Source organism: Panthera uncia, chromosome D4 (genome assembly GCF_023721935.1).
Source record: "Panthera uncia isolate 11264 chromosome D4, Puncia_PCG_1.0, whole genome shotgun sequence".
NCBI lineage: Eukaryota > Metazoa > Chordata > Mammalia > Carnivora > Felidae > Panthera > Panthera uncia.
The window spans coordinates 8,369,893-8,381,431 of record NC_064807.1 but is presented as its reverse complement, the minus strand read 5'-3'; the positions used below and the strand labels follow the sequence as shown (position 1 = coordinate 8,381,431).

Below are 11,539 nucleotides of genomic sequence, written 5' to 3'. Positions count from 1 at the left end.
TACCTAAGAATAACTGACACCAACAAAACAAATAAATAAATAAGGTTAGTACAACCTCACCGTTGGCTCAAATATTTCAAGCAGGAGCTTTTGAGAAAACTCACCAAAGTCTGAAAATCAGAGAATAGAAGCATTGGAGAATAAGTTACTAGGGCATGAATGTGGCCTCATTCTCATAGCTAGGACTGAAAGATCGAGAGGCGTTTGTCCTGTCCTCACCCCATGTTCCTCGGCAGGACAGACAAAGGAAGGAAGGAAGGAAGGAAGGAAGGAAGGAAGGAAGGAAGGGAGGGAGGGAGGAAGGAAGGGAGGGAGGAAGGAAGGAAAGAAGAAGGAAAGAAGGAAGGAAAGAAGGAAAGAGAAAGAGAAAGAAAGGAAAGAAAAGGGAAGGGAAAGGAGAAAAGGAGAAGAGGAGAGGAGGGAAGGGGAGGGGAGGGTAAGGAAGAGAAGAAAAATAAAAAAATAAAAAAGAGGAGATCCTGGAAGAATGGAGCCTAAGTGGAGGGGAACTGCTGCAGGGGTTGGGAGGGCTGGGATCGGAAGGGGGTGGAGGTGGAGTCAGGGAAGGTGGGACTCTCAGAAAGTGGGGGGAGGCGGAGCCAAAGGGCCTGCCCTTCAAGGTCATGGGGCTTGGCGAATGGGCGTTTCCTTGGCAGCCAGGATGAACTAAAACATTACAGGACCCCTTCCTCAATTTTACAGGCAGCTAAGAGCCTTGGAGGACTCCCTGATCCATGAACAAGGGAGGACTTTCTAAACCAGCTGAAAACATTCACTCCCTCTGGTGAATGGGAGTGTAGGAAAATCAATCTGATTTAAAAAGAAAAAATGCTGATTCTTGCAGCAAATTCGCACCTGCAGTGGAAGGAATAACTAAGACATAACCTTTACTTTTCGTTTTTTCTCCTGTTTGCTCTGTTGAAATTAGGCAGTGGGAGTCCCGTTTTGAGGTTCACATGGGTGGGGGGCTGTGGGTGATATTCTGCCGAATTTGTGGTTGGAACCGCACGACTTTTTGCAGACCCTGTGCGTCGGGAGAGGCTCCTCCCCACTGACATTCCATGGTGACTTCTCAGAATTGGCTTTCCACCCACTTCTGCATCTTTCTCTTCCCTCCATCAGAATTTGATCTGTGAACAAAGAGGATATATGCCCAAGGGGATGGAAATCTTTGAAAGGTATATGCCTGAGAGGAATAAGGACAGAGGAAGGAGAGCAAAGCAAAGAGAATAGACGAAGCCAGAGAGTGAAGCAGAACACGAGGCTGGGAAGAAAAAGCAAAGGAGAAGAGCAGAGGGGGAGGGAGGAGAAGGAGGAGGGGGTTGTTCAATCTCTGGTCCTTCTGTCTTAGCAAGTGCTACCCACGCCTGAGTATTCAGTACTCACTGCGCCTCCCTCTGTCAGTGTGAGTGCCCCCGGAAGTGCCCCCCAAGCCAGCTTGTTAGTAAACGTTTATGGACACAGGGGTACTAGCCAGATGTCTCCTGGGACTATTTCATTTATTTAGTAACATGGACATATTTAGAGCCACATTTAAAATAATACGCAGGGGCGCCTGGCTGGCTCCATGGGTTAAGCACCTGACTTCAGCTCAGGTCACGATCTCACCATTCCCAAGTTCAAGCTCCACGTCAGGCTCTGTGCTGACAGCTCAGAGCCTGGACCCTGCTTCAGATTCTGTGTCTCCCTCTCTCTCTGTCCCTCCCCCCTTCAGGTTCTGTCTCTCTCTCTCAAAAACAAACATTGAACATTTTTTAAAATAACATGCAAACGTGGAATATCGTTTGCTCTTACTCTCACATTTTATCAGTAAAGTCTCCCTATTCGTTTTTGGTGAGAGTGCCCTTGTCATCAAGAGAGGCACATTTGAAGTCACCTAATACTGTATTCAGAAAGGACTTGCAACATTGAAGTTTACAACTTTAAGAAATAATTATATATATATATATATATATACACACACACACACACACACACACATATATATATAATTATTATATATATATATAATATATAATTATTATATATATATAATTGCCTTTTTGTAAAACAAATTCTTTCAGGTGCCTCTATTTAGCACCCACAGTACACATTAATAGAGCTAGTAAACAGCTCACCTTCTCCAAGCAATACTGCATTTTTTAATATAAAGTAACGGAGAGAGAGCCCTATAAATGAGACCATTTGTAAGGACTGGATTCAAAGGTGATTTCCTTTTATTTTTCTTTGAAGTAAAATTCAGGCAGGTAGAATATAGTTTTTCTAGAAGAGAGAATTCGAGGACTCAAGGCAAGGGCTGATTAGTTTCAACTTAGGATATTCCAGAGATTACTGAGAACTCCAACCAAATTCTACAGAGAGAACACATCCTTGAAGATAGTTCAGCTTCCACTAGGTTCTAGACTATTCTATCCAGGTCAGCCTCTCCAGAAACTAAGCTGTGAGAGAATGCCAGCCTCATCCGCCCCCCAACCCCTGCCCTGGGGGTCACTTGGCAATACCTGGAGACATTTTCAGTTGTTACTACTGGGGCTGTATTAGAGTTGTCCAGAGAAACAGAATCAGTAAGAGCTGTGTATGCATATGCAGAGAGACTGATTTTATTTTTATTTATTTTTTAGTTTTTGCTAAATCATATGGTAAGTTAAAAAAATTTTTGGCACATGGACTTCAAGCTGTATTACAAAGCTGTAATCATCAAGACAGTATGGTACTGGCACAAGATCAGAAACTCAGATCAATGGAACAGAAGAGAGAACCCAGAAATGGACCCACAAACATATGGCCAACTAATTTTTGACAAAGCAGGAAAGAATATCCAATGGAATAAAGACAGTCTCTTCAGCAAGTGGTGCTGGGAAAACTGGACAGTGACATGCAGAAAAATGAACCTGGACCACTTTCTTACACCATACACAAAAATAAACTCAAAATGGATGAAAGACCTCAATGTAAGACAGGAAGCCATCAAAATCTTTGAGGAGAAAGCAGGCAGAAACCTCTTTGACCTTGGCCACAGAAACTTTTTTTTTTTTTAATTTTTTTTTAACGTTTATTTATTTTTGAGACAGAGAGAGACAGAGCATGAATGGGGGAGGGTCAGAGAGAGAGGGAGACACAGAATCAGAAACAGGCTCCAGGCTCTGAGCTGTCAGCACAGAGCCTGACGCGGGGCTCGAACTCACGGACCGTGAGATCATGACCTGAGCCGAAGTCGGACGCTTAACCGACCAAGCCACCCAGGCGCCCCGGCCACAGAAACTTCTTACTCAACATGTCTCTGGAGGCAAGGGAAACAAAAGCAAAGATGAACAACTGGGACCTCACCAAAATAAAAAGCTTCTGCACAGCAAAGGAAACAATCAGCAAAACTAAAAGGCAACCGACAGAATGGGAGAAGATATTTGCAAATGACATGTCAGATAAAGGGTTAGTATCCAAAATCTATAAAGAACTTCTCAAACTCAACACCCAAAAAACAAAAAATCCAGTGAAGAAATGGGCAAAAGACGTGAATAGACACTTCTCCAAAGAAGACATCCAGATGGCCAACCGACACGTGAAAAAATGCTCAGCATCACTCAGCATCAGGGAAATACAAATCAAAACCACATTGAGATACCACCTCACCCCTATCAGAATTGCTAACGTTAACAACTCAGGCAACAACAGACGTTGGCGAGGATGCAGAGAAAGAGGATCTCTTTTGCACTGTTGGTGGGAATGCAAGCTGGTGCAGCCGCTCTGGAAAACAGTATGGAGGTTCCTCAAAAAATTAAAAATACAACTACCCTACAACCTAGCGATTGCACTAGTAGGTATTTATCCAAGGGATACAGATGTGCTGTTTTGAAGGGACACATGTGCCCCCATGTTTGTAGCAGCACTATCAATAATAGCCAAAGTAGGGAAAGAGCCCAAATGCCCATCGATGGATGAATGGATAAAGAAGATGTGGTATACATATACACAATGGAGTATTACTCGGCAATCAAAAAGAATGAAATGTTGCCATTTGGAACTAGAGGGTATTATGTTAAGCAAAATCAGTCAGTCAGAGAAAGACAGATATCATAAGACTTCACTCATATGAGGACTTTAAGACACAAAACAGATGAACATAGGGAAGGGAAGCAAAAATAATATAAAAACAGGGAGGAAGACAAAACATTAGAGACTCTTAAATATGGAGAACAGAGGGTTACTGAAGGGGGTTGTGGGAGAGGGGACGGGCTAAATGGGTAAGGGGCACTAAGGAATCTACTCCTGGAATCATTGTTGCACTGTATGATAACTAACTTGAATGTAAATTAAAAAAATAATAATAAATTTAAAAAAAAAGAAAAAAATTTTTGGCGCACCTGGGTGGCTCAGTCGGTTAAGCGTCCAACTTCGGCTCAGGTCATGCTCTCAAGGTTTATGGGTTCGAGCCCCGAGTCGGGCTCTGTGCTGGCATCTCGGAGCCTGGAGCCTGCTTTGGATTCTGTGTCTCCCTCTCTCTGTCCCTCCCCTGCTCGCGCTCTGTCTCTCAAAAATAAATAAAAATGTTAAAAAAATTTCTGAATATAATTTATTGTCAAGTTGGCTAACATGCAGCATATACAGTGTGCTCTTGGTTTTGGGGGTAGATTCCCATGATTCATCGCTTACATACAACACCCAGTGCTCATCCCAGCAAGTGTCCTCCTCAATGCCCATCACATATTTCTCCCCTTCCCCGCCCTGCCCCCATCCACCCTCAGTTTGTTCTCTGTATTTAAGAGTCCAGAGAGACTGATTTTAAAGAATTGGCTCACACAATTTCGGGAGCTGGTAAGTTCAAAATTGTTAGTTCAAGTCAAAGGGCCATCAGGCTGCTGACCTGGGGCGGGGGGGGGGGGGGGGGGGGGGGTGGATACTGCAGTTCAAGGGCAAAGGCTGTTTCCTGGCAGAAATCGTTCTTGCCTCGGGGGATGTCAGTCTTTCATTCTACTCAGGTTTTCGAGCTGTCAGCACAGAGCCTGATGCATTAACCAATGATTGGATTGATTAACCAATTGATTGGATGAGGCCCGTCCACATTGTAGAGGGCAATCTGCTTTCCTCAAAATCTACTGATTTAAATGGCAATCTCACCTCCAGCCACGCTCACAAAAACACCCAGAATAATGTTTGACAAGAGAGCTGGGCACCGTGCCCCAGCCAAGTTGACACAAAATTAGCCTCATGGGGAGAGTGTGTTCCTGGCATCTGGCAGCCGGGGATGCCTACCACAATCCTACAGTGCACAGGACAGCCCCCACAACAAAGAATTAATTATCCAGCCCCAAACGTCAATAGTGCCGAAGCCGGGAAACCCTGGGACCACAGGCTCCGGTCACACGCTTGGTCACATGACTATAACATCATTGACTGGAGGTGATGGGTGGTTTTCAGTGTGGGGGGCACCATTAGGTTCATCTGGAAAGAAATTGGTGACAATATCTTAAATGACAACATCTTAATGAGGATCCTTCTTCCCACTTTGACTTGCTGGGAAAGAGAATTATTCCACTGAGACCCACTTATGACAAGCCTGCTGGTTTGGGATTTCTGAGCAGACACAAATTCAATTCCTTCATGTCAGCTGCAGAAATGTTCTGGAGAAAAGGAAAGGAAAGAGAGGTCCCCTGACCAGGGTAGGATGTGAGCTCCGATGTTACTGAAGTAAAAGCAGCCTGGGTCTAACTTTACCCAGAAGCATACCCACCAAAGCAGGACAGGCACACTCAAACTGACGATGAATTTGCTGAGAACAATACAGCAAATGGTTCAAGTACACAATGGCTCCATTCATTCATTCATTTACTCATTCATTCATTTCTCCATTGATTCATTCATTCATGCATTAATTCATTCATCCATTTACTCATTCATTCATTTTCCCATTCATTTATTCGCTCACTCATCTTGTGGAGGGCCTAGAATGTGCTGGGTGCTGGGCACAAAAGGAGAAGACAAGGAAATGTAATTGGAAGTAGCCTACCGAGGAGAAGTAGAGGTCGTTATGTGTGGCTATTCAGTCTCCCGTAGAGGTGACTTTTGCTCTCCTCTCGTGGGAAAGAGTCCTGGACTCGGGGCCAGAACTGGATTCAGATCCTAGCTCTTACACTTCCTGGCCAGCCCTGCCCAGTCATTCTTTTGGATCTCCTGTAACATGGCAACCAAAACACCTGCGCGCCTCCCCTCCCCCACCGACATGGACCCGTGAGAAACAAGAACAGTAATGCATGGCTGTGCTTGGTCAGAAAGGACTGAACCAGTGTTTCTCAGCCCTGGCTGTACATTAGAGTCCCCTGGTAGCTTTTTAAAACTACCAAAGCCTGGCCATCCCCCCCTCCCACCCCCCAGCTCAGACTAATGGGATCAGAACCCCTTAGCGGAGGCGTCTAACCATTGGCATTTTTTAAAAAAATGTTTATTTTGGTGAGGGGGGCAGAGAGAGAGGGGGAGACACAGAATCCGAAGCAGGCTCCAGGCTCTGAGCTGTCAGCACAGAGCCTGATGCATTAACCAAAGTCGGAGGCTTAACCAACTGAGCCACGCAGGTGCCCCTGGCATTGGCATTTTCAAAAAGCTCCCGAGGAGGAACTAAAACGCAACCTTCCTATATAAGCATCGTCAATTTGCATTCTCTTACTGTTCCCGGGTATTCACAGTCAAAACTTGTAATTGGGTGATCCTTGTATCCCAAGATTGGTTTTCATGATTGACATGAGAGGTAGATTTGGGCCACTCTGCTTTTCGGAGTTTTGCTTTGGGTGAGTCTGGGGCTGGCGGCGGGGGACAGATCTCGTGGCCGGCAATGAAACAAGGTCCATCCACAATGGAGAGTGTGATTTCCTGCTGGCAGGAAATAGGAGCCTTTAATCCAACAGACGTCGGATTCTCTGCTCTGTGGCTGGCACTTGGTAGACAGAGGGGATGCTACAATCAACTGAAGAGATAATAGTCACTGCTCTCATGGAAATCATGTTCTAGCAGGAGGAGGAAGACAATAAAAGTGAGAAATACTATGCAGGAACATTAAATAAAGAAAGCGTATGGGTCTCTGATCCTGTGAGAGAAGTGAGAGAAGGAGCCTTGTTGGTACCTGGAGGTACCCAGTTTTAGGCAGCGGGAACAGCAGGTGCAAATGTCCTGAGGCAGAAGCATCATGCATTTGTTTGGGGAACTACCAGGAGGCCAGCGTTGTTGATGACAGTGAGTGTAATAGGAGATGAGATCAGAGAGTTGTCTGTCCGCCTGGACATTTCCAAAGAGGAGACATAAAAATGTGATTCTGCCGAACCTTGCTCGAGGATTCTCATGCACTGGGTCTGTTAGGCCGGGAACTGGCAAGACTGGACAGATGCAAGGCAAACAGGGTAGAGCTAAGCCCTGACGGTTGGAAATGCCCCTGCGGTTTGCGGGGAACGTTCCTAACCTCAAGACGAACACACGTGTGTGGTCCAGGAAGGGCATTTGCCACCAGATGGCGCTCTTGCCCCTGAACCGCCCGCCAGAACCCAGACCCACAGGACGACTTCCTCCCCAGCACTCTCAGCAAGCTAGACAGAAGAGTGGTGATCATTATTACTCTCTCCTAAAGTCGACGGCCTGGAGCCCCAGAGCGAAGGGGTGAATGTAGTCCTGTGTGTTCTCAAGCAATTCTGCGGGCCCCTCTGGCGTGGACCGCCCTGAAGACTGGGATCTTCCCCATCGAGCTCTCAACAGAGTTGAATACAGGGGTTATTACCCCCTTTGGCAGGGCGCTGAGGCTTCTGAACTCCTTCTCAGCATCCTGCTTTTAAATGCATAAAACAGAAGGCAGAGGATTATGAAGGAAACCAATTATATTGAAATGCAGCTATCAGGATATTTGAGAAAATGTGCTTCTTAATGCACTAAAGAATAAGATCCCAGGGCAGGCGTCCTATTCAGTGTACTTCCGAAATTGTAATGAGCCAAAATGATACCTCAAGATATCCGCCACACCTGTAATGTGATGTTTGTAGCCTGCCATCGTGTCTGATGAAACTGTCTAATTTTAGTCAGAATTTAGTGAAAATAAAGATGGATTTTCTTTTTTCTTTTTTTCCTTCCTTTCCTTTCCTTTTCTTTTTTTCTTTTTTTTTTTTTTTTTAAGCCAGTCCATGAACCTCTTCAATTCCATCCAGGGACCTCTTGGAGATTCCATGACCCTACATGAATAATCCTTGGTTCAACGTCCCTTTAATGGGTCTATCGCACTTTTGACAACTGAAGGGAGCAAAAGGTCACTCAAGCCAGCCAGCCTCAAGTTCAAGAAGGAATGGTTCAGTACAAGATCCCACACTCCTTTTGCCTCCTCACCCTCCCTGCTCTCACCCTGCCCTACGGTTCTTCCTCTCCTCATCCCTTCTTGTCACACTTCGGAAGCTCTAAGATTTCTTTACCATCTTCTCTCCCTGGGGTTTATTCTCTCCTTTAGCAGTTCCAGCCAGAGTCACTTCTGGGGACCTCCTTGCTAACCGCCCCCCCCCCTTATTTCTTTAGCCAGAGAAAAGATCAGTTGCCCTCTGTCCCAGAAATGACACTCAGTCCTCTGCTTTTCCCTGCCTTTCTTCTCCCTCCAGAGGTGGAGGAAGAGGCAGGACGTAGTAATTGATGAAAGCCAGCAAATCCCAATCATCAGAATAACAGAACATCTGGCAGCTGTACAATCTCTATAGCATTCTACCTCAAGTACCCCTCATTAGTCTCTATCCTCTACCCCGCTTTATTTTCTTCCTAGTTCTGCTCCTTCCCTGAAATTACTTCTTTTGTATTTACTCTGATTGTCCGTTTCCCATGCTAAAATGCAAGCTACATGAGGGAAGGGATGTCTTTGTCACAAGGATCTCTCTAGAGCCTACAGTAGGGCTGGGTGCACAGCACATGCTCACTATTTGCAGATGCATAGTATTTGTTAAAGGAATGGACCAGTTTGGAATAGAAGGGGAATACAAAGAACTTTGGCATTTCCACCATTCAGTCCTTCCCCTACCATTGTGTTTTCTTGGCTCTGAAAGTCCAAAAACACCCTGAGGGGGTTCCGCAGGGTGATGTCAATGGAGTCGAGTGGTGCAGAAGGTGACTTCTTAAGAGTTAAAGGAATAAAAGAAAGGATGAGCTTTGGTAACTCTAAGTGATACAAACATAAATACCATATTCCTATTACATAAAATGAAGAGTTTATGTAATGCAAGTATATTTTTGCCTTGTTAAATAGGCTAGAAAATATTTAATGAAAGCACATGTTTTTCTCCTCTTTTTTTTGAAATATGAAGAAAGAAATCCCATATTTCATACTCTCTGTCTGTAAAAGGCTTGTGATTTTCTACTGAGTGAATTTCTTTTACATACGAAATTGAAATTGAATATACATATATATATATATATATGTATATATGGAGATACACATATATTGCAAATTATTAGAGGCTGGGATAATATATATGTACACACACACACACACAAATGCAAGTTGTTACTTTATTATTGATAATTTAATTGCTTTGTAAATTGTCTTACTTTCTCATCAAGCCAAGATAGATGAGGATATTTAATCATTTTACCTTTGTATGTGTGTGTGTTGGCCCAGGTAAATACAGGAGGAGTTTCCTGAGATATTGAACTGCTCCTGGTGGTACTTTTGTAGCCTAATGGGGTAACATGAGTAACAGGAGACTCTGCGTGAAAAATCCACAGCGTTTTAATTTTCTAAGAAGAGAAAAAGTAAGTTCTGCAAATCCCAGACTGGGAAGCTGAGTCTCAGTGACAGAGGAGAGCTGGCCGCCTGGACAAGCTGTAAGAGCCCCTGGGGCCAGTAGGTGGAGCCAGTGCGCAGTCCCCAAGCACAAATGGCCGCTGGGTAACTTCACTCTCTTTTTCCTGAGCACTACCCTGGACTTCCATACTAAAACCAAATGTGAATCCCCTGAAAGACGTTGGAAGACCACACTAATGGTGGTATATTTTCTGACAAGTGAAGAGATGTAGGCTAAGCACAAATTAGGTGAGTTCAAAGCATTTAAAAATAAATAACTGGCCATTCTCAAATCTTCCAAATTTTAAGATAGGTTACCCTAGGCTTCTTTTTATGATCAGCCAGTTTTTAGACCCACACTGGCATATCAACTCGTTTTCAACAAATGGGTTAACAAGAAACAGAAGGTCAATTGGGGCGATTTTAGGCTGCATTGAATAAGGCCTAACATCTAGAATAAGATGTGTTTACTCTGCTCTGGGTGAGGCAGACTCCTGGGAAACTTGCAATTGGTTTGGAACACCATGTTTTAAAAAATACAGACAAATTTGAAACACTATAAGCAGAATGACAAGTATACTGACGACTTGGGATATGCATAGGAACTATGTACAAAAGACCTGGGGATGTCTAAGGATAAGGGGGAGCAGGAGTCATAGGGGATAAAGTATGCTACTCAAATCTTGAGGCTGACAATAAGAGACTGTGCAGTCTGGTCGTATGTGCAGTTGCTGGTCTAGGATCAATAAAGGAAAGAGAAAGAGCTGGAATTCGGTTCAACAAACAGAAGAATATTCAAATAGTCACAGATGTTCAGAGATGAAGACATGTTATTAGGAAGGAGTGAGTTCTCATTCACCAAAGTCTTCAATCGTGGATAGGCTGTAGCTACGCTTTCCAGGGATTGGGGGAAGAAGGTTTGAGTATTAGATGAGTGGTAGAGGAGGTTCACCATATGCTAATCTAGGTATGGGTGGCAATCCAGTATAAAATTTTTACCAAGTCCCTAGAAAGATACGGGCAACACGCATCATTAATCTTATTAACTTATTCCATTTAAAGGACTATTATTTATTCTTATACTCTTTGCTTCTTGCTTTGCTTGACTTTGTAAGGATACAATGCCACCTCTTATGAACTAATGTAATGATAAACAGCAGTAGGTTTTAAAATATTCTCTACCTGGTACAATAAAGGTACCCTCTATTGAAATCTCTCACCAGTCTTGAAATATAATAAAAACTGAAATAAAAAAAAAATCAAAGGGCTATTTTGCTTTGTGATCTTTAAGGTTCCTTCCAATCTGGAGATGCTACCATTCTAGAAGGTAACGATGGAGCGTTGTTAGGGAATGCGATTCCCTTAGATTTGATTTCTCTCCCAGGCGAGGCGAGAGCGGAGTTAGTGCACGTCAGGCCCTCCCCTCTGTGCTCATCCCTTCCTGGCTTGTCTTTACACTTTGCCCATGTAAGTGTGCACCTCTGAACACTTTTTGTGCTATTCTAAATAATGCTCCTCTAAACATTCTTAGTCATGTCTCCTCCTGCAGAGTAGAGAAGAATTGACGTAAATTGAATATTGTGTACGAAATACAAGTTATGTGCAAATCACATATCTATTCCACGCACAATGACTCGACCCAATCGTTGTTGCCCAGGAGGGACGTATGACAGACCCTGCAGTGTGGGCACCCTGACCTTGCACTGCCAGCTTCCAGACTGTGGGGAATGAGTTCTTGTTGTTCATAAGCCG

The 11,539-nt window shown here is 44.1% G+C and overlaps 1 protein-coding gene across 1 annotated transcript in view; it reads right to left on the bottom strand.

Moving 5' to 3' along the window:
• Positions 1 to 430: 430 nt before the first annotated feature.
• The window catches only part of LOC125924495 (histone-arginine methyltransferase CARM1-like), a 278,914-nt gene continuing 267,805 nt past the window's right edge, over positions 431 to 11,539 (bottom strand). The window contains exon 13 of the mRNA XM_049633044.1: positions 431 to 1,130. Within this exon, the coding sequence (XP_049489001.1) occupies positions 1,073 to 1,130 (58 nt within the window). The 3' untranslated portion in view covers positions 431 to 1,072. The remainder of the gene's footprint in view (positions 1,131 to 11,539) is intronic.